We start from the raw sequence: 25,504 nt of genomic DNA on the forward strand, positions 1-25,504 counted from the left end.
TCCCTACTCTATTTCCTGTTAGTGAACTAATACTTTATCTGTGCTAACATGTTACCTGCCTTATGGTCTTACCTTATGCAGTAATCTTTGATGTGGAACCTTATCTAATGTATTTTAGAAATTGTGGTATGCCACATCTGTAGGTTCCCTTCATGTATGTTGCTACTTACTTTCTCAAAAAACTCCGATAAATTAGATAAACACCATTTCCATTCCGCAAAGCCATTTTGACTTTAAAAGAGAAAATGCTGGAAAATCTTAGGAGATCTGCTTGATTCCACAGTGATTCTCTTAAGTACCTTGCTTCTGACAGATGTTAGGTTAATTAGCATTTAGTTTCTAATTTTCTGACTCACTCCTTTCAACTTAAGTACAGATGTTATATTCACTATTTTCCAGGTCCCTTCTAGAATCTAAGGAATTTTGCAAGGTATAACCAATGCTAGTATTTGTAGCTATTTTAAGACCTTAGGATGCAAGCCATCTGCTTCCGGGGGTGTATTGGCCTCTGGGTCTAATAATTTTCCCAGCACATTATTTTTCCCAGGTAATAATTATTTTGAGTTCCTCCCTCCCCTTCACCCTTTGATTTTTCAGGTATTGTTCTAAGTGAAGATAGACACATAATACCTGTTCAACACCTCCACAAATTTGTTTTCCATTATCAAATCCCCAGGTTCACTCTAGGACACTATTAGTTATACATTTGCTTTTTCCTATTCAAATACGTAGAGAAACTCTTACTATCCATTTTTATATTACTAGGTATCTTTCTCTCGTACTCTACTTTCTCCCTCTATAGTTTTAAGGCATTGGATCTTAAAATCTGACCTATCGTGATTCTTTGCAGATTTATAGTGCTTCTTTCAATTTGATGCCCTTAACTCCCTGATTCTGCCATGGGTGATGCATCTTTCACCAAGTGTCTTTATTTCTTGCTGGGAGAAATCTTTTGAGAGTTAATATTTCTTTAAAAAAAATGCCAGTGCATCGTTACTGCTCTACTGTTTAATCTAGTTTCCTAGTTAATTTTAATTAGCTCTGCCTTTTTTTAGTTTGTTTGAAAGCATGAGCTTTCAAACTTGCATCTGTGAAGAGAGAGAGTAGAAGTAACATTTCAAGTGTTGGGGATCCTTACTGTGCTTTTCCTTTTAGTTGTGTTGATGCATATGTGTTAAATTGTTGCTGTCATTTAGCAATAACCAGATAACACTAAATTTTGTAGATGCTGACACGTAACCAGAGTTGGAAAGAATTGCATTCTATTTAGGCTTCAAGGATTTGCTCAATTAGAGAAAATAAAGCAGTTGGACAGGCCTATAGCAAAAATGTGAGTCCTTCATGTAGACCCTTTAGTTCCCTAGAGTCCTTTGGAAGTAAGCGTACAGCAGCTAGTTGGGGGTAGGGTGTTAGCGTGGATAGAGGACTGGTTGTCAAATAGGAGGCAGAGAGTGGGGGTCAATGGGTGCTATTCGGATTGGCGGATGGTGACTAGTGGAGTGCCCCAGGGGTCGGTGCTGGGGCCTCAGCTATTTACCATTTATATAGATGATCTGGAGGAGGGAACCGAGTGTAGGGTGTCGAAATTTGCTGATGACACCAAAATTGGTGGAAAGGCAAATTGTGCGGAGGGTGGGGAGAGTCTGCAGAAGGATCTAGATAGGCTGGGCGAATGGGCCAGGAAATGGCAAATGGAATTTAATGTTGGCAAGCGCGAGGTGGTCCACTTTGGTAGGAATAATGGTAGGAAGGATTATTACTTACGTGGAGAAAAACTGCAGCAGGCGACGGTGCAGAGGGACCTCGGGGTCCTTGTGCATGAGTCGCAAAAACCCAGCTTGCAGGTGGTCAGGAAGGCGAATGGGATGCTGGCCTTCATCGTGAGGGGGATTGAATATGAAAGTAGGGAGGTCTTGCTGCGGCTGTATAGGGCATTGGTGAGGCCGCAGCTGGAGTACTGTGTGCAGTTTTGAGCGCCGTACTTACGCAAGGATATTTTGGCCTTGGAGGGAGTGCAGAGGAGGTTTACTAGGCTGATGCCAGAGTTGAGGGGGTTGAGCTATGAGGAGAGGCTGAATAAACTAGGCTTGTACTCGTTAGAGTTTAGAAGAATGAGGGAAGATCTCATTGAGACGTATAAGATGATGAATGGGATGGATAGGATAGAGGTGGAGAGACTCTTCCAGCTCCGAAAGGATAGCAGGACTAGGGGGCACAGCCTCAAGATAAAGGTGGGGGGGGGCAGTTTAGAACAGAGTTGAGGAGGAACTTCTTCACTCAAAGGGTGGTGAATCTCTGGAATTCTCTGCCCGTTGAAGTGGTGGAGGCTACCTCGCTAAATATTTTTAAGACTCGGGTTGATGGGTTTTTGGTAAGAGAGGGGATTAAGGGTTATGGGGAGAGGGCGGGAATGTGGAACTGAGCCACGACAGATCAGCCATGATCTTATTGAATGGCGGGGCAGGCTTGAAGGGCTAGTTGGCCTACTCCTGCTCCTATTTCTTATGTTCTTATGTTCTTACATGGCTTAGTATAGTCTCTTGTGTTGTCACTTCCTCAAAGCAGTCGAGAATGTTGAGCACCCCTTCTGAATCAACGGTCACTGCTGTTAAGTAGACAGATCTACAAATTCTTCAGTTTATTTCTGAAAATTGGTTCCTTTACGAGGCATGGAATGAAAATTAGATTAATAGGTCAGTCTTCATCTGTTTTGTTACCCCTTTGCTCTGTTTCTAATCTACGTTGTTTGGTGAGTCACTCCTAAATATTCTGCCTTTTTGAACACAGAATTACTGTATAACTCTGGATTTGTTTCTTTAAGCACTATTATCTTGTTTAGAAATTTCTTCTCACATAGATAAATTAATATGCATTGTGAGGCCAAATGGCTGGCTGTTATAGTTTTTTTTTGCGTTGCTGTCTTTGGTTGAAAGGAGTTGAAAATTGTATCAATTTGGGTTGACCTATACAGTGCATGGGTGATACTGTTATATGCTGTATTTGTTGGATGAAAAAATGTAAAATGGGGTTGGATGAAAACAACAATGCAGGTTTATTGATAAACTGACTCTACAGAGGTTTGATCTAGACTAGGCAAACTATACACGTGACCAGACTGTTCGTGCAACAAGATGACAACAGCTCCAAATATATGGCACTCCTCTCCCTTTTGCGTCTAAGGTCCCACATGGTGGAACAGTGGTTAGCACTGCTGCTTCACAGCGCCAGGGACCTGGGTTCAATTCCCAGGTTCGGTCACTATCTGTATGGAGTTTGCACATTTTGCCCTTGTCTGTGTGGGTTCCCTCCGGGTCCTCCAGTTTTCTCCCACATTTTGAAAGACGTGCTGGTTATGTACGTTGACCCAAACAGGTACCAGACTGTGGTGACTAGGGGAATTTCACAGTAACTTCTTTGCAGTGTTAATATAAGCCTTAATTGTGACAAATAAACTTAACAATAATATTATTTTGCATAGTCATCAAAACATCTATACAAGGGTAGATAATGCATCAATTACATAGTCATAATAGTTGATAGGAAATAGAGGTGCTCTCCAGAGAATACCTCTACCCTGGAAGATGTAGTGGACTCTTTTTTGCAGAAGGAAGAGATTATTCAGCAATCTCGATTTCTGCTAACTGATCTGAAGTCCATATCTGATGGTATGGGCATCCAGTGGTAGTTCAAGCGTACATGGTATTGCTACATTGTGTTTTGTTAACAACTGATCTGCATGTTGTCTCCACAGTAGTTCATCCTCAGTTTGTACTGTATAAGAGATGGGGCTAGTTTAGGCCAATAAGTTGCAAGAACCTACTTTTCACCAGTGGATTAGCTGCACAGCAAAGCTTGCTTTCATTGTTGAAACAGGTTTCTTTTAGAATTATCTTCTGTCTTAAAAAGTGCGTTATATCGTGGCACAGTGGTTAGCACCGCTGCCTCTCACTATCAAGGACCTGGATTTGATCCTGGCTTTGGAACGTATGGAGTTTACATGTACTCCCCATGTACACGTGGCCTTCCTCCAGGTGCTTCGGTTTCTTCCCACAGTGCAAAGAGATGCAGGTTAGGTGGATTAGCAAATTGGATAATTATGTGAAGTTACAGGAAAAGGATGGGGGTGAAGAGTGTCAGTGCAGACGCGATGGACTGCCTCTAGGGATTCTGTGGATTCTTAAGATTTGCAACTGCTGCTTATGTTCTACAGCCTTGATGTCTCCTGCCATAAGAGTAGTTCAAGGGTATTTTCTGAACTTCCTCTTCAGTAATAGCAAAGCTGGGGAACTCTAGTTCCAGTTGTGGTGTTGTGATACGTTGTCATGAAACTGTTTGGACAGTGATTTATTGATCCTTGGAGGTTTTTGGTGAATGCTTCAAGGACTGGACAAACGTTCAGCTAATCCATTCATTGATAGCTGGTAAGGTGTTGATTTTATGTGTTGGACACCGCTGACCTTCAGATAATCCACAAACTCTCCAGATGTGAATTGTGGTCCACTATCGTTTGTGATTTGTACTGGTTTCTCAAATCTGGTGAAAATCACAATGGGCTTTTGAATGGTTTGTTCCGTAGTTGTTGACTTCATTCAAGCAACTTTCATCCATTTGGAATGGCAGCCATGAACATGTATCCCTCATATGGACCTGCACAGTCAGTGTAAATGTTGCCAAGGCATTTTAGGCCATTCCCATGGAGACAACTGCATTGCATCCCATAGTCATACACTTGACTAGCACAGTCTTGCATTTTCCTCAATTGGGTATCTGGTTCAGGCCACTAGAAGTAGCATCTCACGAGTTCTTTCATTCAAACCATACCTAAATGTCCTTCATGTAACTGTCCTGTATTTATTGTCACAAAATTGGAGGAATTATTACCCTTATTTCCCCACAAAAATCATCTGCCCTGTACTATCAGCTGGAGTTTTCTGGAAATGTATGGTTTTAATTCATGATGTGTTCCTGTTTTTTTTTCCCTTTTTTTAACACCATTTAAACAAAGAACAACCCAGCACGGGAAACAGGCCCTTCGGCCCAACGAGCCCGCGCCACCGCATCCTCCTACACCTACCCTGCCCTGCGTGTATGCGAGTGGAACCCCTAACTTAGCCAGATTCAGGGAAGAATAGTGTCAATTTGGTATACCAATCAGCCTAAGAGCACATCTTTGGGGTGTGGGAAGAAACCGGAGCGCCCGGAGGAAACCCACGCAACCACAGGGACAGGCCCAAATCCATGTATCTGCACAGCCAGCAGTGCTAGTCACTGAGCTGTTGCGCCGCCCGTCTACTGGTCCAGGATCAAGCACACACGCCGACATGAAGTACTAGGCCACTCCTGGAACCTCCAAGAGCAGCCCACGCACGACCCACCGTGTGCATGCCCCTTGTTTGACAAAAAGGTGGACCGCCACCTGCGGAATAAAAAGACAAAAACGTTAACATGTAAGTCTGCATTTCCGGTGTCTCCCGAGGCTCTGACCCTATTTAATACCCCCTACTATAACCCTCCATCCTTGTTTCGCTCATGTGTCTATCTAAGTAAACCTTAAACAAGTCCAACGTGCCTGCCTCCACCACCCTACTCGGTAGCGCGTTCCATACCCCCGCGACCCTCTGCGTGAAGAACACGTACCTTCCAGTACCTTGCCCATCACAGGATAATTATTTCTGTCATTGTTCAATCTGTGAAAAATAGAAAATAGGAAAATACTATTAGGTGATTCTTGACCAGTAGTCGAAGGCAATTATGCAATGCTTCAGCATTGGCATGGCTTTGTAACTGGTACTTATCGGAATCTGTGGATAGCATTAAAGGCCGTTGTTGAAGTGTGCTTGTGGCAAGTAGTGGAATACCTTTATTGTCCTAAAAATAGTTAAGGGACGTGGTCTGTCTGCAATGTGAAGTGACAACCATAGAGGTATTAGTGAAATTTCCACATTCCAAAGATAAAGCTTAGTATCTCTTCTCCAACTGGGCATAATTTGATTCAGCATTTGTCAAAGTATATGATACAAAAGCTATTGGTCTTTCTTTCCCTGATGTTTTTGCACAGTGATGACATGCCTGTTTTTGGATACACTTTCTCTTGTCAGCAGCCATTTTATAGATTCTCATGTCTGCTCTGAATTGAGAAGCTTCCTTAACAACACTCTACATCAAAATGGCAATCTCCAAATCTATTTTCCAATCCAAATTCCATTCAATTAGCAATCTCTGCTAAATGACCTCATTTCTCAGTCTACAAACCAGATGGTCTCTGATTGTGTCATTTGGAGATTCACCATATTCACAATGCTCTGTAAGGTGCTTTAGGGTCACAGCAATTTGTGCTATATTTTCTCCTCCTAGCTGACCCTCTTATGAAACCTAAAACTCTCTGCAATAATTAATAGTCCTCTAAAATGTTTTGCTATCGAGTTTTTTGGGCTGAACCAGACTCCAGAGTAAATTAAAAGTTTTACTGCCAGTGGTTCTGAGAAGTGCAGGCACTACTACATCCTCAGGAATTTGTTTGCTAAAATATAACACCTAAATCTTTCTGCATGGGAGTTCCTATTCTCGCATTATACCTAGAATTGTCTAATGACAAGTTTTCCTGACAATTTACAGGGAGCCCGAAACGTGCTGAACAGCGTTCCTTCAATAGCTTCCCTTAATTTCAATGGTCTAAATTATTTTGCGGATTATGAGCCAACTGTAGCAGCTTTTTTAGATTTAATGCAGTGCACAAAATCTCTCTCCCTCTCTTTTGCTGTATCTTGGCGCTTCATTTAACTGCTTCTGTGGGTCTTTAATCTGAACTCCTTGGGATGCCACTTTTAAATTTTAGTATGGACATTTCTTTCCTGTCCAACAACCATACCAGTCCAATGGAAGGTGCAATTATTTGACCTGTTGATTCTGGCCCAAGGTCAAAAGAATCTTAAGTTCCCAATTGGTAAGTGCAGCTCCGATTTAAAATGTTTATCCCATTCCTTGTCACCAGTATTCTTTTTATTCTTTTATATACTTCTCTTATTGGATTAAAAAAATGCAAAGTGACAGCATGTGGGATTGGGTGAAAACAACATTGCCGGCCTACTGAGAGATTGTTGACTCTACAGAGGCTTGATCTAGACTAAATAAAAGCCGATGTCACAAACTATATGCGTATCTAGACTCTGATTCCATCAAGTTTTAATTGCTGGAAATTTTTAACAATGTCATCGTCTTCCCCAATTTCCACCACCACCACCACCACCCCCCTGCCCCCGTCCTTCATTTTTTTCATCTGCTTTGACATTTGGTCCTTGTGCTGCTGATTTCACAATCTTCTAATCTGATTTGTTAAAGACATGCACAGCTATTTGGCCTGCTTACCAGATAGGCTGTGTTTCTCTTGAGGTGGTGACATTATCATTTCAGCAACTTGCCAAGGAAGGGATTTTAAAACTCAAATGTACAGACTTTCCTCCCTGATGGCCTTAACATAAAAGTCACGTGTCAGAATTCCACAGTAGAAGTTTTTGATATATTTCAATGTTACAAACTTTCCAGACACTGTTTCAAAATTGCATATTAATTTAGCGCCAATTCTGATGTGTCTTTGTTAGATGGTGCTGTTATGTGATGCTTCACGCAGATCAGAATGGTGAAAAACTCCAGGCTTTGCTACGACTTCTGACAGAACTGCAGGAAAGAGTCCGGATTGTGGAGGCACTTAGTACTGTTCCTCAAATGTACTGCCTAGCTGTTGTTGAGATAGTAAGGCGGAAAATGTTCACTAAACATTACAGGGAGGTATGTTAATCAATTCTGGTCTAATCTCCGTATACTTTTCATGAACAGCATTGAAAAACAAACAAAAAATAATTCACATTTTTGCTTTAAAGTGGGCCAGTGCTCTTGTAAAAGAAGGAAAGCAACTCTACGAAGCTGAACGAGCAAAAAGGGAATCATTTGGAAAGCTGTTCAGTAAGTTAATTTCTCCATTATTCAGATTCATTGCATGAAGGCAAAATGGGAATATTAGCAATCTGCTCGTGGTTTATATCTGACATATGTGATTTTTGTGTTTTTTCTTAATTCAAGGAATATGATTGTACTGGCATTTTCTGAATCTAATCTGTAAAAACTGTCAAATATGTTACACTTGTCACACCGTTTTTAGAATTTTCCAATAATTTGCATTAAAATAACTTGGAGGTCAGCAACTTGCACTTGCCTGGCAACATATTCTAAAGAGGGGAGGTGGTGGCATATTGGACCTGGGCTCAAATCCCGCCATGGCAGATTGTGAAATTTAATTTGAATAAAAATCTGGAGTAAAAAGTCTTGTGATGACTATGAAACTATTGCCAATTGTTGGAAAAATCCATCTGTTTCATTAATCTCCTTCGGGGAGGAAAATCTGTCATCCTTGCCTGGCCTACATGTGACTCCAGACCCACAACAATGTGGTTGACTCTTAAATGCCCCTCTGAAATTACTTAGCAAGCCAGTCGCTCAACAGCAATTAGGAATGGGCAATAAATGTTGGCCCAGCCAGTCAAACCCACATCCATGAACAAATTTTTTTAAAGTTCAGAAGGAATGGATTGGACCATTGAGCTTAAGTAGAGACTGAAGTGAGTGTATTTGCAGGGTTGGTTCAGTTCATGCTCAAGCAGATCCCTATGGTTATACTTAGGGATTATATACTTGACCTAGAATGAGACAGCCTCAGAATTGCTTTTTTTAAATGAGACCCAAACAGATGAAAATCTTGAAATTCATGCCCACCATAGTTTTAATTTTGGGCGGATAGTTTTGCAACAACAGTGATTGACTTAGATGTTGATGCCCATTAAATGCTTTTTCTATGCTTTGCATAATAAATACAAGGGACTGTGTGTTTGAGCATTTTGGAGGATGGTGAACACTGGCTGTATTATTTTTAGCTGTAAATTTATTCCCCTTGATCTCCTATGAATATTAACTTTTGCTTTTTCACACACTGTGTGTGTCCTGTGGAAGTTTGCCTAAGCGATCGTTGTTTACATCTGAACCCTGACAGAGTGGCTGTGGACCATTCATCTGAAATATGTTGTACCCTTGTCCTGCCTTCACACAACAGTAATAGTGTTGTTGAATAACTGTCAGAAACAGAAACGTTGGTTGACCCTTCTGCCGCCTCTCCCACCAGCACCGCTGTGCACACATTTTCTAACCTGGTGGTGCTGTGCCTAATTGTTGTGGCCTTACTACTCAGCATAAACAGTAATGGAAACAGACTTGCCTGTCTGGCTTGCTCATCACAGCCTTATCCAGCTCAGAGGATCTATTTACTCATTTTAATGTTTTTTGTACAAAATATTTAATGTAAATTGTTTAACATTTTCAAGATTACCAATTGTATATTTATACTAACCTTTCTTTTCTCACAGGAAGGTCATTTCTTCGAAATCGTTTGTTTAAAGGACTCGACTCATGGCCGCCATCATCCTTTTGTGTACGTATAAGTAACTTTTGTCTGAAGAATTTCTTAGAATATTTTAAGTCATTGAGCGTTTGCAGTCAGTTTGTTGCGTTCTTAAGAAAAGGTTTGAATCAAGGCGCTGAATTTTCCTGTGAAGTTCTGAACTCTGCAGTCTGTGGGAAACAGTCACTTGGTGATCTTCCCCAGAGTGTCCCATTAGTGGTCAGTGGAGCAGGCTTGCCTTCCAATCAACAATGACAGGTGGGCTGATGAACCTGGAGAATGAATCCAAGACCTTGCAGCTTAAAAGGAACAGGCTACAATGGAAGGTAAGTGAAGGAGAGGGCGCTTCAAAATAGAGGCGCCCCTTCTCCAGTTTCACTGCTGTTGGGGAGCCTCCCTTTACAAAGAGGCTGGCGTTGCTGCAGAAGCAGATGGACCGGGAGGGCTGCTAGTCCTGCCAGGCATGCCGGCCTTCCCAGTGGACTGCTGGGAGACAGTCTCAAAGCAGTTAAATGGCCCTGCTGCCTGCAATCACCTGGAGGCCAACTGAAAAATCTCAATCTGCCTTCTTTAATTGGTTTTAATCAGTCAATAACAATTCTTTTAGCTACTTCCTAATTTGATTTAATATTTTAAGCTTCATTTCTGATTTGTTTTTGTTTCAGGTGATTCCCTTTTACAGGGCTGTCCCTTTTATTTTATCCCTGTTTAACTCAAAAGAGGAGAATGGGTAACCACCTGCCCCTTCCACCTCCCTGTAGGTGGGATGGAAGTGGGAAGTGGTAGATAGTCCAGTGCAGCATTTTCAGCACCCACCTGCCTCTGATCTTGGTCATTGTGGGGCCTAAAATTTGAGCTCATTAGCCTCTTGAGCATTCCTATGAGCTTATGGTTATTTAAAGCAAAATTGCAAAGAGATTTGAAAACTGATTTTTTTTAAAATCGGCTGTTTAAATTTGCATGAAACACTTTGGATGAGTAAAATGTTTTGTTTATGGATTCTTTCTGAGAATAAATGGGAGTTAATTGTAGCGCTGTTTCAACTGTGAACCAAGTTGTAGATCCTGATCATGAGTATGAGTTCAGCTGCCTTGCCAGCAAATATAATTAGTGAGATTGCACATGTATTTTAGTCAGATCTCTTATAAAATCGAGGCTTTATTTCCTCCAACTTGTAGACTTTGTCCAGTTATGAAAATTCCTTTGAGCAAATTAGATATTTTTCAACAGTGATCACAACAAAGTTGTCAGTTGTCATGGAATTTGTATAAACAGTTAATGGTTATTTTTATTAAAGGTAGCAGTTTAAATTCTCACTTCTGGTATGCCCTACAGTTCTACCTGTCAGGACAAGACATCCCTCAAGCTGCAATTTCTTCCTAAGTTACTGATGGATAAATTTAGCACTAATTTATTATAGTGTTAGTAATACTTAATTCTTTATAATGTCATGATGTTTTTAATTCCACAATTGTCTTTTGGTTGTTGAGAAAAGAATAGAGATTTTCTCTGCTGATGGCGCAATGTTTCCTAGCAAGAGACAATTAATTTTCTTTATGCATACTTAACCACAGTCTATATTATCAGACTCTCCGTACTGGCAATATTGATAATGTAGGAGAGTGAGCTATTTATTACAAGAAGTTTGAAGGCACCATTATAAAACTAAAAGTGCAAGATTTATTTTCCCTGTTATCAACTGTTTTAATGAACCTGTTGGGCTACAATTATGCTATTCGTGATTTGCCACAGTGAAAATTTCACGGTGATGTGACTGCCTGCTAAATGTTAGTTCGAAACATTAATTAAGACAATTTTAAAAATTGATGGAGAGCAAGTGCATTCCAATTTCTCTCTAAACAATTACATATGACAAATTACCAAATTGGTGTCTATTACATGTTAAGTATGTTTTACAACAAAAACATTGAATTTTGACTTTTATTGTTACAGACATACAAACCACGAAAGTTTGACTTTGAGCTTCCAGAGGTATCCTTAGCTGACTTGCAGTTTCTGCAGTCATGCTGTCCTTCAGAAGTTCAGCCTTTCCTCAGGTAACATGCAGCTGAATGTTGTCAGAATTTGTAATTTGTAATTTGTTGTCATTTGTTAGGGTTCTCCAAGGATGTAAATCCATTCCATTAAAATATCAAAAAGTGCATCAATCTTTGACACAGATTGAACTATGATTTGTTTGTAAAGTACAACTCTAATTTTATGAAACCTGCCAATGAGGGTGGTGTTCTTACCTGGTGTAGTGACCTGTTGAGCACAAACTCTTGAAACTTCCTCTTATCGCTGACCCCACCCATCCAGATGACCCTACCACTGAACATCAAGGTATTGTTTCCAGGACTACCACTATCCTTATCTTCTTCACAGGGCTTCCCTCTGCAGCTTCCAACCTCATCATTCCCCAATCCCACATAGCCCACTTCTACCAGCTTCCCCAAAATCCACAAGCAGGATAATTCTGAGAGGTCTGTTTATGTCAGCCTGTTTCTGGCTAGGGTCCCATGGAACTTGTCTGCCTGTCTTGATCCTCTCTCCCCTTGTCCAGTGCCTTCCCACTTACGTTGTGATTCCTTTTGATGCCATATGTCACATCAACAATTTTAAGTTTCTAACCCAGAACCATCGCCTCTTCACTTTGGACACTCAATCCCTCTACACCTCTATCCCAACCAGGAGGATCTTGGGCTCAGTACTTCTTCCTTGAGCAGAGGCCTGAACACTCCCCAACCATCACTATTTTCCTCTACCTCGCTGAACTCATTCTCTCACTCAACAATTTCTTCTTTAATTTGTCTCACTTCCTGCAAATAAAAGGTCTGGCTATGTGTACCTGCTTGTAGAGTATGCGGAACATTCCTTGTTCCATTCTTATCCAGGCCTTCTCCCACAACTTTTTCTCCGTTACATCAATGACTGTGTATTGGTGCAGCTTCAAGCTCTCGTCTAGATCTGGAAAAGGTTGTCTACTTTGCTTCTAGTTTCCGCCTTCTCTCCCCATCACATTGCCTATCTCCGATACTTCCTGTCCCTCCTTTGACTTATGCCTCCATTTCTGGCGATAGACTGACCACCGATATTTATTACAAACCTATTGACTCCCACAGCTACCTTTTGACTACAGTTCCTCACAATCTGCTTTCCGTAAAGACTCCATCCCATTTTCACAGTTTCTGTCACACCACATCTGTCCCAGTGATTGTGTTGAAAACAGTGCTGCTGACATGTCTGCCTTTTTCCTCAACCAACGTACCTTTCCACTGTGGTTAACAGGGCATTCAACCAAGTCTGCTCACCTCCTGCACCTCTGCCCTCAACCACCACCACCCTTGTCCTCACTTTTCACCCCACCAGCATCTGCATTTGAAGGATCAGTCTCCATCATTTGTCTTTCACAGGGACCACTCCGGTCCACTCCTCCTTCATCCCCTTCCCACAACACCTTCCCATGCAATTGCAGAAGGTGCAACACTTGTCCCTTTACCTGCTTTCTCCTTATAATTCAAGGGTCCAAACATTACTTACAGGTGAGGCAGCATTTCAGTTTTGTCATCTTTAATTTAGTCTACTGTAGTCGCTGCTCCCAGTGCTCTACATTGAGGGGACTAAACACAAACTGCTTTGCCAAACACCTTCAGTACATTTGCAAGCATGACCCAAACCTTCCAGTGGCTTGTCATTTCACCTCTGCATCTTGCTGTCATGCTCACATGTCTGGCCTTGGCCTGCTGCAATGCTCCAATGAAGCCTAATGCAACTGGAAAGAACAACGCCTCATCACCCAGTTAGACACATTGCAGCCTTCTGGATTGAGTCCTATGTTAAGTTTAACAGCTTTAGACTGTAAACTTTCCACTCCATCTTGACCCATCTTTTGCTTTGTTTCCTTGGTTTGTCCAAATGCAAACACCACCGTGCCCTTCACCCTCACAGTGCCATCTGTCACCTTGTTCTTCAGTTTTGTTTTCACTGAGCACAAGAATATAAGAGCTAGGAGCAGGAGTAGGCCATCTGGCCTCTCAAGCTTGCTGTGCCATTCAGTAAGAACTTTTTGTGGATTCAGCTCTACTTACCCGCCTGCTTACCATAAGCCTTAATTCCTTTATTGTTTAAAAATCTATCTTTGCCTTAAAAACATTCAATGAGGTAGTCTCAACTGCTTCACTGGGCAGGCAATTCCATAGATTCATAACCCTTTGGGTGAAGAATTCCTCCTCAACTCAGTGCTAAATCTGCTGCCCCTTTTGAGGCTATGCCCCCTAGTTGTAGTTTCACCCGCCAGTGGAACAACCTTCCCGCTTCTATCTTATCTATTCCCTTCATAATCTTATGTTTCTATAAGATGCGCGCGCACCCCCCCCCCCCGCCCCCCCCCCCCCCGCCTCTAAATTCCAAAGAGTATATTCCCAGTCAACTTAGTTTTTCCTCTTAAGCCAATCCTCTCAACTCTGGAATCAGCCTAGTGAATCTCGGCACTCCTTCCAGTGCCAGTATATCCTTTCTCAGGCAAGGAGACCAAAACTGTACACAGTATTCCAGGTGGGGCCTCACCAGCACCTTATACAGCTGCAATATAACCTCCCTGTTTTTAAACTCCATCTCTAGCAATGAAATACAAAATTCCATTTGTCGCCTTAATTACCTGCTGTACGTGCAAATCAACTTTTTGCGATTCATGCACGAGGACACCCTCTACACTGTGGCATGCTTGAATTTTTTACCATCTAAATGATAGTCCATTTTGTTGTTGTTCTGCCAAGGTGGATGACCTCACATTTACCAACATTGTATTTCATCTGCCAGACCCGTGCCCACTCACTTGAACTATCCCCTTTAAGACTTGCACTGTCCTCTGCATACTTTGTTCTGCTACTCATCTTAGTGTCATCTGCGAACTTTGACATACAACACTTGCTTCCCAACTCAAAACCATCTATGTAAACAATTGCGGTCCCAACACTGATCCCTGAGGCACATCATTGGTCACTGATTACCAACCAGAAAGACATCCATTTACCCCCGCTCTTTGCTTTCTATTAACTTACCAATACTCTATCCATGCTAATACATTACCTTATCGCCATGCAGCAGTCTTTTGTGTGGCACCTTGTCGAATGCCTTCTGGAAATCCAGATACACCACATCCACTGTTATCCACCATGCTCGTAATGTCCTCAAAGAATTCCAGTAAATTAGTTAAGCATGACGTTCTTTTCATGAACCCATGCTGTGTCTTCCCAATGAGGCAATTTCTATCCCGATGTCTCACCATTTCTTCCTTGATAGATTCAAGCATTTTCCCCACTATGTAAGTTAAGCTAACTGGCCGTAGTTAACTTAATTAGTTAGTCTACTTAGTTAGTCTACTTAATTTTTTTAAACAGTGGTAAGACGTTTGCTGTTTTCTGATCTGCCAGAACCACCCTGGAGTGCATCGAATTTTGGTAAAGAGCACTGAACTTTGTTTGCCTATTAACACATTTTGCTATATGTGCTGCTATTCGTACTGCTTTTATCTTGCGTCCATGACATCTTTTTCAATTTCTCCTTGGGTCTGACATTTCCTGACCTTTTTTATTCGGTCCCACCTCTATCCTCTCTCCAATTATATCCATTACATTTCTACCCCTTTCCAGTTCGGAAGAAGAATCATATCAACTCAGACACCCCTACAGTGTAGAAAGTCAACCAGCCCATCAAATCTGCCCCAATTCTCCGAAAGAATATTCCACCCAGGCCCCCTCCTCCTCCATATCCCCTTAACCCTGCTCATTTAACGTGGTTAATCCTCCTAACCTAAACATCTTTGACGCTAAGGGGCAGTTTAACATAGCCAATTCACCTAAACTGAACGTCTTTGATTGTGGGAGAAAATCGAGCACTGAGGAAGCCCACGTAGACACTGGCTCCACACAGACAATTACCCGAGACCTGAATGTAACCTGTGTCCCTGGTGCTGTGAAGCAGCAGTGCTTACCACTGTGCCACCATGCTGTTTTGTTTCTTTCTTCATTGATGCTGTCAGGTCTACTGAGTTTATCCAGTAATTTCTGTTTTCGTTATCTCTCTAGCTGTGACAAGAGAAAAATTGCCAAACTTTTATTGGTGGCATGTGTCAGAGACTTCTTTTAATGCGTTCTGGGCAATGGATGAATTTCAAAAGTTTCTTTTTTGTTAAGCTTATATTTTTAAGGCACAAAATATTTTGAGAGAACTTGGGTAAAAGTTTTTATGTCAATTCCATTGAGAGTGTATTTTTAAGAAGAAGGATTCATTAACTTACTATAAGTTTGTTTTTTTGTCACGCTTGTAGATTGATTCGGTTTTCATTTCTTTATACAAAGAGAACCATGTACAACAGGGCAATCAGCAATTCTATGCTGGGTAAATTATTAGTTTTATATTACTGCTACTACCCTCTAATCCTGATCATTGAAAATCAAAAAAGGTTTTGTGTTTCAAGCCCTGTGCAGCTACTTTATTTTGAGTAGTATCCTAATGCAGATTAATCAGTGTCTTAAAGGAGGTACTAGAAGTACAAAGCTGGATGTTCATGCAAGGTTTATTAGAATATGAAATGTTTGGCTGCAAATCTTCAAAAATTAAATTTAACCAACAACAGAACTTGAAAATTCTTAAAAGGACATAAGGAATGAGCAGGAAAATGGAACAAGGGTAGATTAGTTAAGTACAGAATTAACCCAGAAATATAATGGATTAAATATTCCTTGGTGTGTTTCAATGGACTGCTCTTTTTATTCCTTGAGGGACATGTATAGCTGTTCTTATTGAGGGCAATCATATTGCAATGAGTGACACTTTATCCCTTCAGATTGACTGCTTACAGGGTAGGATTTTATTTCTGCTGCTGGGAGTGGTCTGGAAGGTGGAGGGGGCTTTATAAACAGGCAAGAAAGTGAGGAGTTTTTTGCCTTTTCTACTCTCCCTTAAGTTGGGAATGGGGGAGATTGAGGTTGGCCATTGTCTGGAAATCAGTTGAGGCCCTCCATAGAATCATAGAAACTCTACAATACAGAAAGAGGCCATCTAGCCCATCGAGTCTGCACCGACTGCAATCGCACCCAGACCCTACCCCCATATCCCTATGCATTTACCCACTAATCCCTCTAACCTTCGCATCTCAGGACACAAAGGGGCAATTTTAGCATGGCCAATCAATCTGACCAGCACGTTTTTGGATTGTGGGAGGAAAACAGAGCATCCGGAGGGAAACCCACACAGAGGAGGAGAATGTGCAAACTCCACACAGACAGTGACCCAAGCTGGGAATTGAACCCAAGTCCCTAGAGCTGTGAAGCAGCAGTGCTAACCACTGTGCTACCATGCTGCCTTAATTGAAGGTATTCTGCTAACAGTGGGGGTGAGGAAATGGACTGTGTGCCATGCTGGGAGGTTGTTATTAGGTATAACCTGGCTATCTCGATAGGCTTGGATTCAGGAGGAGATACCTTGATTGAGCATCCTGTGCCTCAATGAAATCCTGCCAGAGGATGAGGATCGCCCCAGCTGCAAGTGCCCCCTGCCTTCCAACAAAACCCCATTACTGGGGCCAGCCTGAAGATCTGATGAGCCCATAACGCTCATCCATCTTTGGGATGCACCTTCAGGGCTGCTATTTCAGGGTCTGCTGCAGTTCTGACAGTGGCTTCAGAGTTTGGTGGCGCTACTGAGGCTGATTGACTCAGGCCCAATCTTTTCCTTTAAGGGCACGAGAGCTGCAAATGTGAACAGTTAATAAAAACAAAAAATGCTAGAAAATTTCAGCATGTTTGACAGTATCTGTGGAGAGAGAATAGAGCCAATGTTTTGAGTCTAGATGACCTTTCACCAGAGCTGTGCATATATATGCAGACAGTTAATGCTTAAATGATATTTAATCCTGTTGAGTGAGTCTCCTGGCATATAACTGCCATGAGATTGTTGCTGACTTTCTGGCTAATGGACAAAGCCACTGCCACAATCATTCTCTCAATTCTGAGAGCGTGCTACACTGTCAGAGGATCAGTTCTGAGGGGGTGCCGCACTTTGAGGGTCATGGTGTGATATTAAATATGAGAACACCCAGCAGTAGTAATTTGTGTGACTGAGACATCAGTGTGGTCACAAGTGGATCAGTCTCTGATGAATGAATGCCATCAGTTTGTGGTAGGTAAGTCTTTTCATACATCCAGCTTCAAAACTGAAGTTGTCTATTTATCATAGCATCTGGAGCTACAGTAAACTGTTATCCAGTATTGTACCAAACTTCTAATGTATCTCAGTTCTTGTTGGTTCCAATTTTTTTGAAAAAAGCTGGCTGGTGCTTATGATGTCTCAAGGTTGGAAGCAGTAATTAATTTCTTGTGTGCATGCCTAGCTACCCTTGTTTATTTTTATTCACGTAACAGCATGGTCTGCTCACCTGCTTAGAGAGGCAAGGCACATGGAGATTTGTCTCCTTAAGTCTAATGTGTCTTTAAGGTCTCTTATTAGTTGTATATTTGAAATTGAAGAGCTAGTATTGAAGCACTTTGGGCTGAATGTTCTCCATTTGTACTATAATTTTTATGATTAGTTGTGTGACACATAGCTGAATGTGCCACAAGCTGTTTTGAGCAAAGTAATAAATCATGATCAGCAGTGAGATGAATCATTAGTTTTTGATACTGATTGAAGATTATCATTGTCGTAACACTGCCAGAATCCCTTTTTGATTATATTGTGAGATCACATGTCTTAATTAAGCCACTCACATCTAGGTTCGGTTTCTTTTGACAGTACAGTACTTTCTCAGTATTGTCTGGCCTGATTTATTTTCACAAGTCTTTTGACAGAAACACACTCTTTTCTCCCATCATCAGCACTGATTCCAGCTAGAAATGGTCTCTTTTCTGCTTTGTATCTTTTCTTTATTTTGAAAGTTAATAATAGTAACATCAAACTCAATTGCCAACAGTTCTGTAGGAAAATGATTTGATGTGTCATTGAAAGGAAGACAACCTTGATGAGGAAAATATCCTGTAATAATTTCATGAGGCATTAAGAAAGCATTTTTTTGTAACTTCAGGTTATGTACTCTAGAGCAGAGGTTTCCTTAAGGTCTGGAATTACCTCATCCTGTTTCACTTGTAAAATTTGTAAAGAATAAGGGTTTATCAGGAGCTTCAATACTAATCCATCTAAAGCAGGTACGTTAACTGATATTGCTGAAGGGTTTTCCTCTGATGAACAGGTTTCCACACATTGAAGATAATTAGTGATGTTGTTAAGTTCAATACTGAGTCATCTGGGTGTTTTCACATTAGTTAGCATCATACAATACCCTTTTCTCCAGAAGTAAGTTGCCCTCTGAAGCCTTAATCCTGAAATTGCCTATCAATTTATTGAGACTTATGTTGACACCATCACAATTTTCTCCAGATGGATAGCTGGTAAATCTGAATGCAGCTCTACATTTAACAACTTTTGTTTATTGGGCTAGTTTCTGTATCACCAATGCCATGTTTGGCTATAGTCATGCCTACAATGTCCAAGTCTGAAATTTCCACCATACTTTTCTTACTTGGGGATGATGTCAGATCATTTAGAAAGCCACATCCAGTTTTATTAAGCAGCTTTGTTGTATTCATGGTTGTATTTGAAAACAACCATTTGAGAAACCTTAAATGTAGGACTATCCTTTCTCATACCTACACTATGTAAACTCCGTATGCAAAGTTTGTTCCTGTTTTGCCCCTCATTTCTGATCCATTGGGGTAGGATTGTTGGTGCTTGATTCTGAAAAAGGAAACAACCCAAGTTGCTTTCTAATGTATGGATTTTTTAAAAATATGGATTTAAGTGTGGAGATTGCATTGCATCAAGGAGTGAAGAAAACTTGAATGTCAATATATTTTGTGATTTTTTTTTTGCTGGTTCTATGGGCTGAGTCTGTGCTGCTATAATCTGTTGATGAACTCTGGAATGAATTTGAGAACAAGTTCTTGGGTACTTTAATTTAGAGAACATCATGATTGGTACAATAGCAAAGATAATGTACCAAAGGTAGGTAAACTGTTATGTATGTGATATGCAATAAAATACCAGTTCCAAATACAATTTAGAATGATATGCCACTGTATTTTGTATTTATGTGATGGTTTTTTTTTCAATTATCCTCCACATACCATGCATAAAATCAGCATTCTGGGGACATTAGTCCTTTTAAGACTTTTTTTTTCAGCCAGAACCATCTAACGTTCCTTTCACACTCTATAAATATTCTATAATCACCAATTTTAACTGTTGTCTTTATCAGTGTGATAGTTGATGCCCATTCTGGATTGTGTTGGATCCCATTACCTATATGTATGAGGAGAGACCATGTTGCCTCCAAGGTTTATTAAAGTATATATTTTGTGTTGAAGTAATAGTGGGATGAAAATCAGACGAATGCTGAACATAAGCATCAAAATTATCTTTAATAGCAAGACCAGTTACAATTGCCATTAATGTGTTGGGCCAAATGTTGCTAGATTTTCCATGTATTTATGTTGTTCATTGAAAAATATACTACATGTAGCTCAGTAAATTGTCACAAAAAAAAGCTTAAAGTATTAAAAAATGTATTTTGCTCATCTGGCTTCTCTCACTGTTTTGTGTCCCTGTAAAATGGTATTTTCACATGCCTTTTAAATAGATAACTGACTCCCCTCTCTTCTCCATGTTGAATTCAAGTCCTTAAGGATCGTCATTAAACATCCTCTTTCTCGGGCACTTGGTCTAAAATCCCAAACTCTTTGACGATTAGGGCAGGTGTTATTTCACCTCACTTATGATTCTCAGTTTAAATAAGTTTTGATAATCTTGACCTAGTTCCTGGTAGGCTCAAATCTACTGTCATCAATAAAGTAAAACATGCTTAGAATTTTCCACAAATTGGTAATTTGAGAGTCTATAAATAACAAAGATTAATGCTTAAGTTGGAAAATAATTGCATTCGTATAACTGTCTTTCACAGATGTCCTCATACATGCTTCTCCAAACTTTTTAGTAGAACTTAAGAAGTCAGGAATAGCAAGGCCATATATTGAATAGATCAGGGTTTTTATTTTACAGAAAACAAATGAATATATAGGCCAACACTTAGTCATAGAATCATAGAAGTGTATTTGTATCTGAGTCTTGCCTAGCTTAACTTCACTTCTCTACATTAAAAAATCTAATAAACCATATCATGCTACCTTATATTAGCAGGCATATATTGACTTGTTGGTCAACCTTCTGTCTCTGATTCCTCATAAGCAAGCTTTGTCTTATCTAGATCTCTTTTAACTGGCCGTTGACATTGTGCTTGTGTGCTGCTTTATTTTTCTTACTACATCTGACCATGACGTTGATGGGCTATCCTGACTTGGCCTTCATACAATAATTCACCGTTAGACGACATGTCAAAACCAGTAACTCTTCCCCTCTGATTCCTCCACTTGAAATGTCAGGTGTCTAGAAATACCTTCTGCTATCCTATTCTCTAAATGAGTCAGAGTCTTTGGTAAATCCATTAACTCTGAATTATCTATGAGGAATGATATGGGGCAACATGGTAGCACAGTTGTTAGTACTGCTGCCTCACAGTGCTGGGGACCCAGGTTCAATTTTTGGTTTGGGTTACTGTCTCTGAGGAGCTTGCACATTCTCTCCGTGCCTGCATGGGTTTCCTCTGGATGCTCAGGTTTCCTCCCACAGTCCAAAGACATGCAGATTAGGTGGACTAGCCATGCAAAATTGCTCCTTAGTGTCAGGAGAACTCACTAGGGTAAAAGCATGGACTTTTGGGGATAGGGCCTGGGTGGGATTATATTCAGTGCAGACCTGATGGGCCAAATGGTCTCCTTCTGCTCTGTAGTGATTCTTGGATCCTATGATTTTACAAACTGGTCTGTCTAGCATTAACAAATGACTAGCCATTAACAAATGAATTCCTTTTGGTGGCTCCAAGATAAGCTGGAAAGAGAATGATGAACCTGTATGCAATTACTTAAATCAAAACAATACAAACCCTTTGTGAAAAGTTGATCCTAATTCCCCAAAATACGGCAGGACATTTTTATTTCTGAAATTGGGAGTCTACTATATTATTGTTCAAGTAGAAGAGTAACTCTGATCTAAAATTGTTCAACACAGAAACAAAATGCAAAGTGAATAGCTGATACAGACTCTGGTACTGACATTCCTCACCTTGATGCAAGAATTCAACAAAAAAAGGAAAAAATTGGAGTGCCAATTGAAAATGCACACGTTTGATCTAATGTGATGCATCTAATACATTTTAGATGCTGGTATTGATTTTGAAGATTTTAAATGCTACAAAGTTTTTAAGAATAGCATCATTCTGAAGACCAGCTTTGTGTTTGCATTATCTTCAGTCAGAAAGATCGAATGATCCATCTCAGCCTCCTCCTGAAGGTCCCCTCATCACATGACTTCCTTCAACAAATTTGATTTCATTCCCATGATACCAAGCAACAGCTGAGTGTATATAAATCATAGCCTTTGCTGGATCCAGACTGGAGTACTGAAGAACTTGTCCTCCAGTCATGCTGTGCCTCCAACCAAACTGTTCCAGTACAGGTAAACTGCTGTTGTCTACCTGATGGTGAAAAATTACCCATGTAAAGGCAGAACAAAACTAGTCATCCAAATACGAGCCCATTAATCTAATTTCAATTACGAGTAAAGTAATTAAAGAAGTCGTTGGCAGTCCTGCAGAATGATACTTGCCAATATTCAGTTCAGATTCTGCCAGAGCACTTGACTACAGATCTCTTTAAAGCTTAGTCCAAACCTGGAGAAAAGAATTGAATTGCAGAGTTGAGTTGAAAGAAACAACCTTTGAAATTCAGGCAACAATTAATGAAGTGACATTTAACCGAGTCTAACCATCTCCCCAAGACATTCAATGATATTACCTTCACTGAATTTCCTGAGCATTAACATCTTGGGGTGGCCACCATTGACTAGAAACTTAATTGGACCAGACTCATAATACAATGAACTTGAGCAGGTCAGAGGTTGGATATTTGTGGCTCGTAACTCATTCTTTTCAAGTCTTTCTGCCATCTACATTTCAGAAATCAGGTGTTCAGTGGAATTTTTTGAGTGCAACTCCAACAATACTCAACTGCAACATCATCCAGGATAAAGCAGCCTCCATGATCGGTACCCAATTTCTCACCTTGGATAATCGCTCTCTCCATCACCAGTGCATAGTGGCAGCAATGAGTACCATTTAAAAATGCACTCCAACTGCTCACCCATGCCTCTTAGGCAGGACATTCCAACCCTAAATCTCTATGCTTTAGAAAGATAGAGGTAGCACATACATGGAACACCAATTACAAATTCCTCTGCAAGTCTCACCACCCTGCCTTGGAGATATATTGCTATTCCTATTCCTTCATAGTCACCTGATCAGTATCTGCAACTCTCCATTTACCAATAGTGCTATGAATGTGCCTAAACCACACGGGCTGCATCAGTTCAAGGAGGCAGTTGGCCCACACCGCCTTGAGGCTATTTGGGGATGGACAGTATCCTGCCAAAATTGCTCAAATCTCATAAGCAAATTATAAGAAAAAGTAAATGAGTTCAACAGGCCTGAAAATGCTTGTTTTCCATTCATTTGAGGAATTTGATGCATTATGTTCTTTGTTTACTATCGTGAGCTCACATTGCACACTGCTCAGTCTTTGGAAATTGTAAAGGACTGTTTCCGATGTTGTGTAGCCAAATTTCTATTGTTGTCTTTTTCACTTAGTACTACAGCTATTGTTATGTTTTATTAATTTTTTTGATGAGATATGAGTGTGCTAGCTATGCCAGCATTTTTATTGTCCATCCCTTATTGCCCTTGCAAAGATAGCGTGAGCCGTTGCCTTGAATCATCACATTACATTTGGTGTAGGTCCGCCTAGAGTGCTGTCAGGAAAGGAGCTCCAGGATTTTGACCCTGTGACAGCGAAGGAACAGTGAGTGTAGTTCCAAGTCAGGATGGTGTACTGGCTGGAGGAGAACCTGTAGTTGATGACATTCCCACGAATCCTAGATGGTAGAGGCTGCAAGTTTGGAAGTGCGTCAGACCATGCCTGTAATTAGCAATTTCCTTTGCACTCCATTTATATTGACTGTATTAAGTATTTGCTGAATTGCACTCAGTTTTGCTGCCCACCTCATGAGTGAAGGTGAAGAATATTGTAGGTTTAAAAAATAGAGATTTGTATATGTTTTTCACAACCACCTGATGTCTCCAAGCACTTTACACCCAGCGAAGTACTTCTGAAGTGCCATCACTTTTAAAATGACCACCTTGTTAGGACATGGCAATCGTGTGACTGATACCAGAACTCAGTCACAGCAAGACACTCCAAGGATAGTGGAAATGCGTTAGAGCTACCCTCAAAGCATCTCTGACAAGGTCAAACATCTTGGCTGATTCATGGGAGACCCTGACCAAAGTGAAGAAGGGCCATTCAGGAAACTACCGAACTCAGAGATTTTGTCTGGAACATGCAGAGACAAAGTCAAAGTATTGGAACAGTTCACAAACGTCTAAACAACCCATCTGCCCAACCCTTCAAGCATCACCTCTATGTTAACAGAGTCTGCAGACCGTGCAGTGGACTTATTGGCCACTTCAGAAACGATTGAACACAAGTGGAAGCAAGTCATCTTTGATGTTGAAGATTTTACCTAAGAAATGGGATGTTGGAATCCCCTTAAAAATTGGTACTCTGCTTCCTTCCCTTTTCTCCATTTGTAATGTCCTATTCATTGCTTGTATTTGTGGCCTAGACTTTAAGCATTTTCACACAATTGATGACAGGCAGGCAACATAGAAGTCTGGGGATTAAAAGACTACTTTCTTGCTCACCCCTCAGTTGCTTTCAAATAGGAAAGTACTTGATGTAGGGCACTATTTCCTGAGATAAAAGCATGAGACTTGTGGAAGTTTACTTGTGTCTTGACAAATATGGAAAATAATCCTTGCATCATTACTGTCATATGACCAACCGTAATCACCTTGTAAACATTACAGTACACTGACTCACTGTATAAACAGATTATATTCTTTTAGTTTTTTAAAAAAATCCAGTAGTATGAGCATATGACCAATCTTAAATATTAAAGATTGAACCAGAATATTAGTACGCTCTCTTGCCTGATCTTGAAGTGGTGACTTGCTTATCTCATGAAATTTCAGATCTGAAGAACTTGTGCCTTAATGGTATGAATGTCATCAAAGTGAACAATTTACAAGTCTGAGTGACGATTCAACCATGATATTAAAACAGGCTGAGGACTGTACCAAAGCATTTTGTCTATTGCCTTGGAATCCACCAAATTTTTATACCATTTTTACCAGCATTTCGAAATGTGGAATGAAATGTAATTTCTTCCATGTGGATGCTAGGAATTTTCTGTTGCAATGCACGTGGAAGTTAAGTTATTAAGGGACATCAATCTGAATAACCTATGAGAAGAAATACTGAAGATAAATGAGACCAAACAAATAGTTGATAGCATTTTGAATGGCAACCAGTTGGCACTGTAGTGAAATAAAATGAAATGCCGTACAGTCATGAGCAGGAGCCACCAAGTAGAATACTTAAACAATTAAGCCATCTAAATCCAGCCACGTTGAGTGATTGCTATGTTCAAAAGGCGTCAGCTTGGTTTTCCTGCACAAATGTAGTGTGCCTAAGCTGTCTCTGTAACTAATGATAAATGAGTCATTGCTACTAAAGGGACAGTTCTTTGTAAAGTCTGCATCGTGGTATGTGGAGGATAACGAAGGAAGATACATGTACTCATCTTGGGGTCCCCTTTTTTCATTTCTCAAATTAAGACACACCAGATTTTCTACTTTTCATTCTTTACAGCTATATTTTCTGCCTATAATGTCATACACCATAATTTCATACACCTAAATCTATAACAATTCATAGAATATAATCCCGACAGTGCAGAAAGAAAAATGTTAACTAGACTAAACTTTCAATTAAGCAT

The 25,504-nt window shown here is 40.5% G+C and overlaps 1 protein-coding gene across 2 annotated transcripts in view; it reads left to right on the forward strand.

Annotated features, from left to right (window-relative positions):
* Positions 1 to 25,504, forward strand: part of rb1cc1 (RB1-inducible coiled-coil 1) — a 166,746-nt gene that overhangs the window by 65,901 nt on the left and 75,341 nt on the right. For both annotated transcript variants that reach the window (XM_080194232.1, XM_080194233.1), the window contains exons 9-12: positions 7,599 to 7,785; positions 7,878 to 7,959; positions 9,411 to 9,475; positions 11,399 to 11,502. In XM_080194232.1, coding sequence (XP_080050358.1) covers positions 7,599 to 7,785; positions 7,878 to 7,959; positions 9,411 to 9,475; positions 11,399 to 11,502 — 438 coding nt within the window. The remainder of the gene's footprint in view (positions 1 to 7,598; positions 7,786 to 7,877; positions 7,960 to 9,410; positions 9,476 to 11,398; positions 11,503 to 25,504) is intronic.

Source organism: Carcharhinus amblyrhynchos, chromosome 8, assembly GCF_965287045.1.
Source record: "Carcharhinus amblyrhynchos chromosome 8, sCarAmb.v2.hapA, whole genome shotgun sequence".
Taxonomy (NCBI): domain Eukaryota; kingdom Metazoa; phylum Chordata; class Chondrichthyes; order Carcharhiniformes; family Carcharhinidae; genus Carcharhinus; species Carcharhinus amblyrhynchos.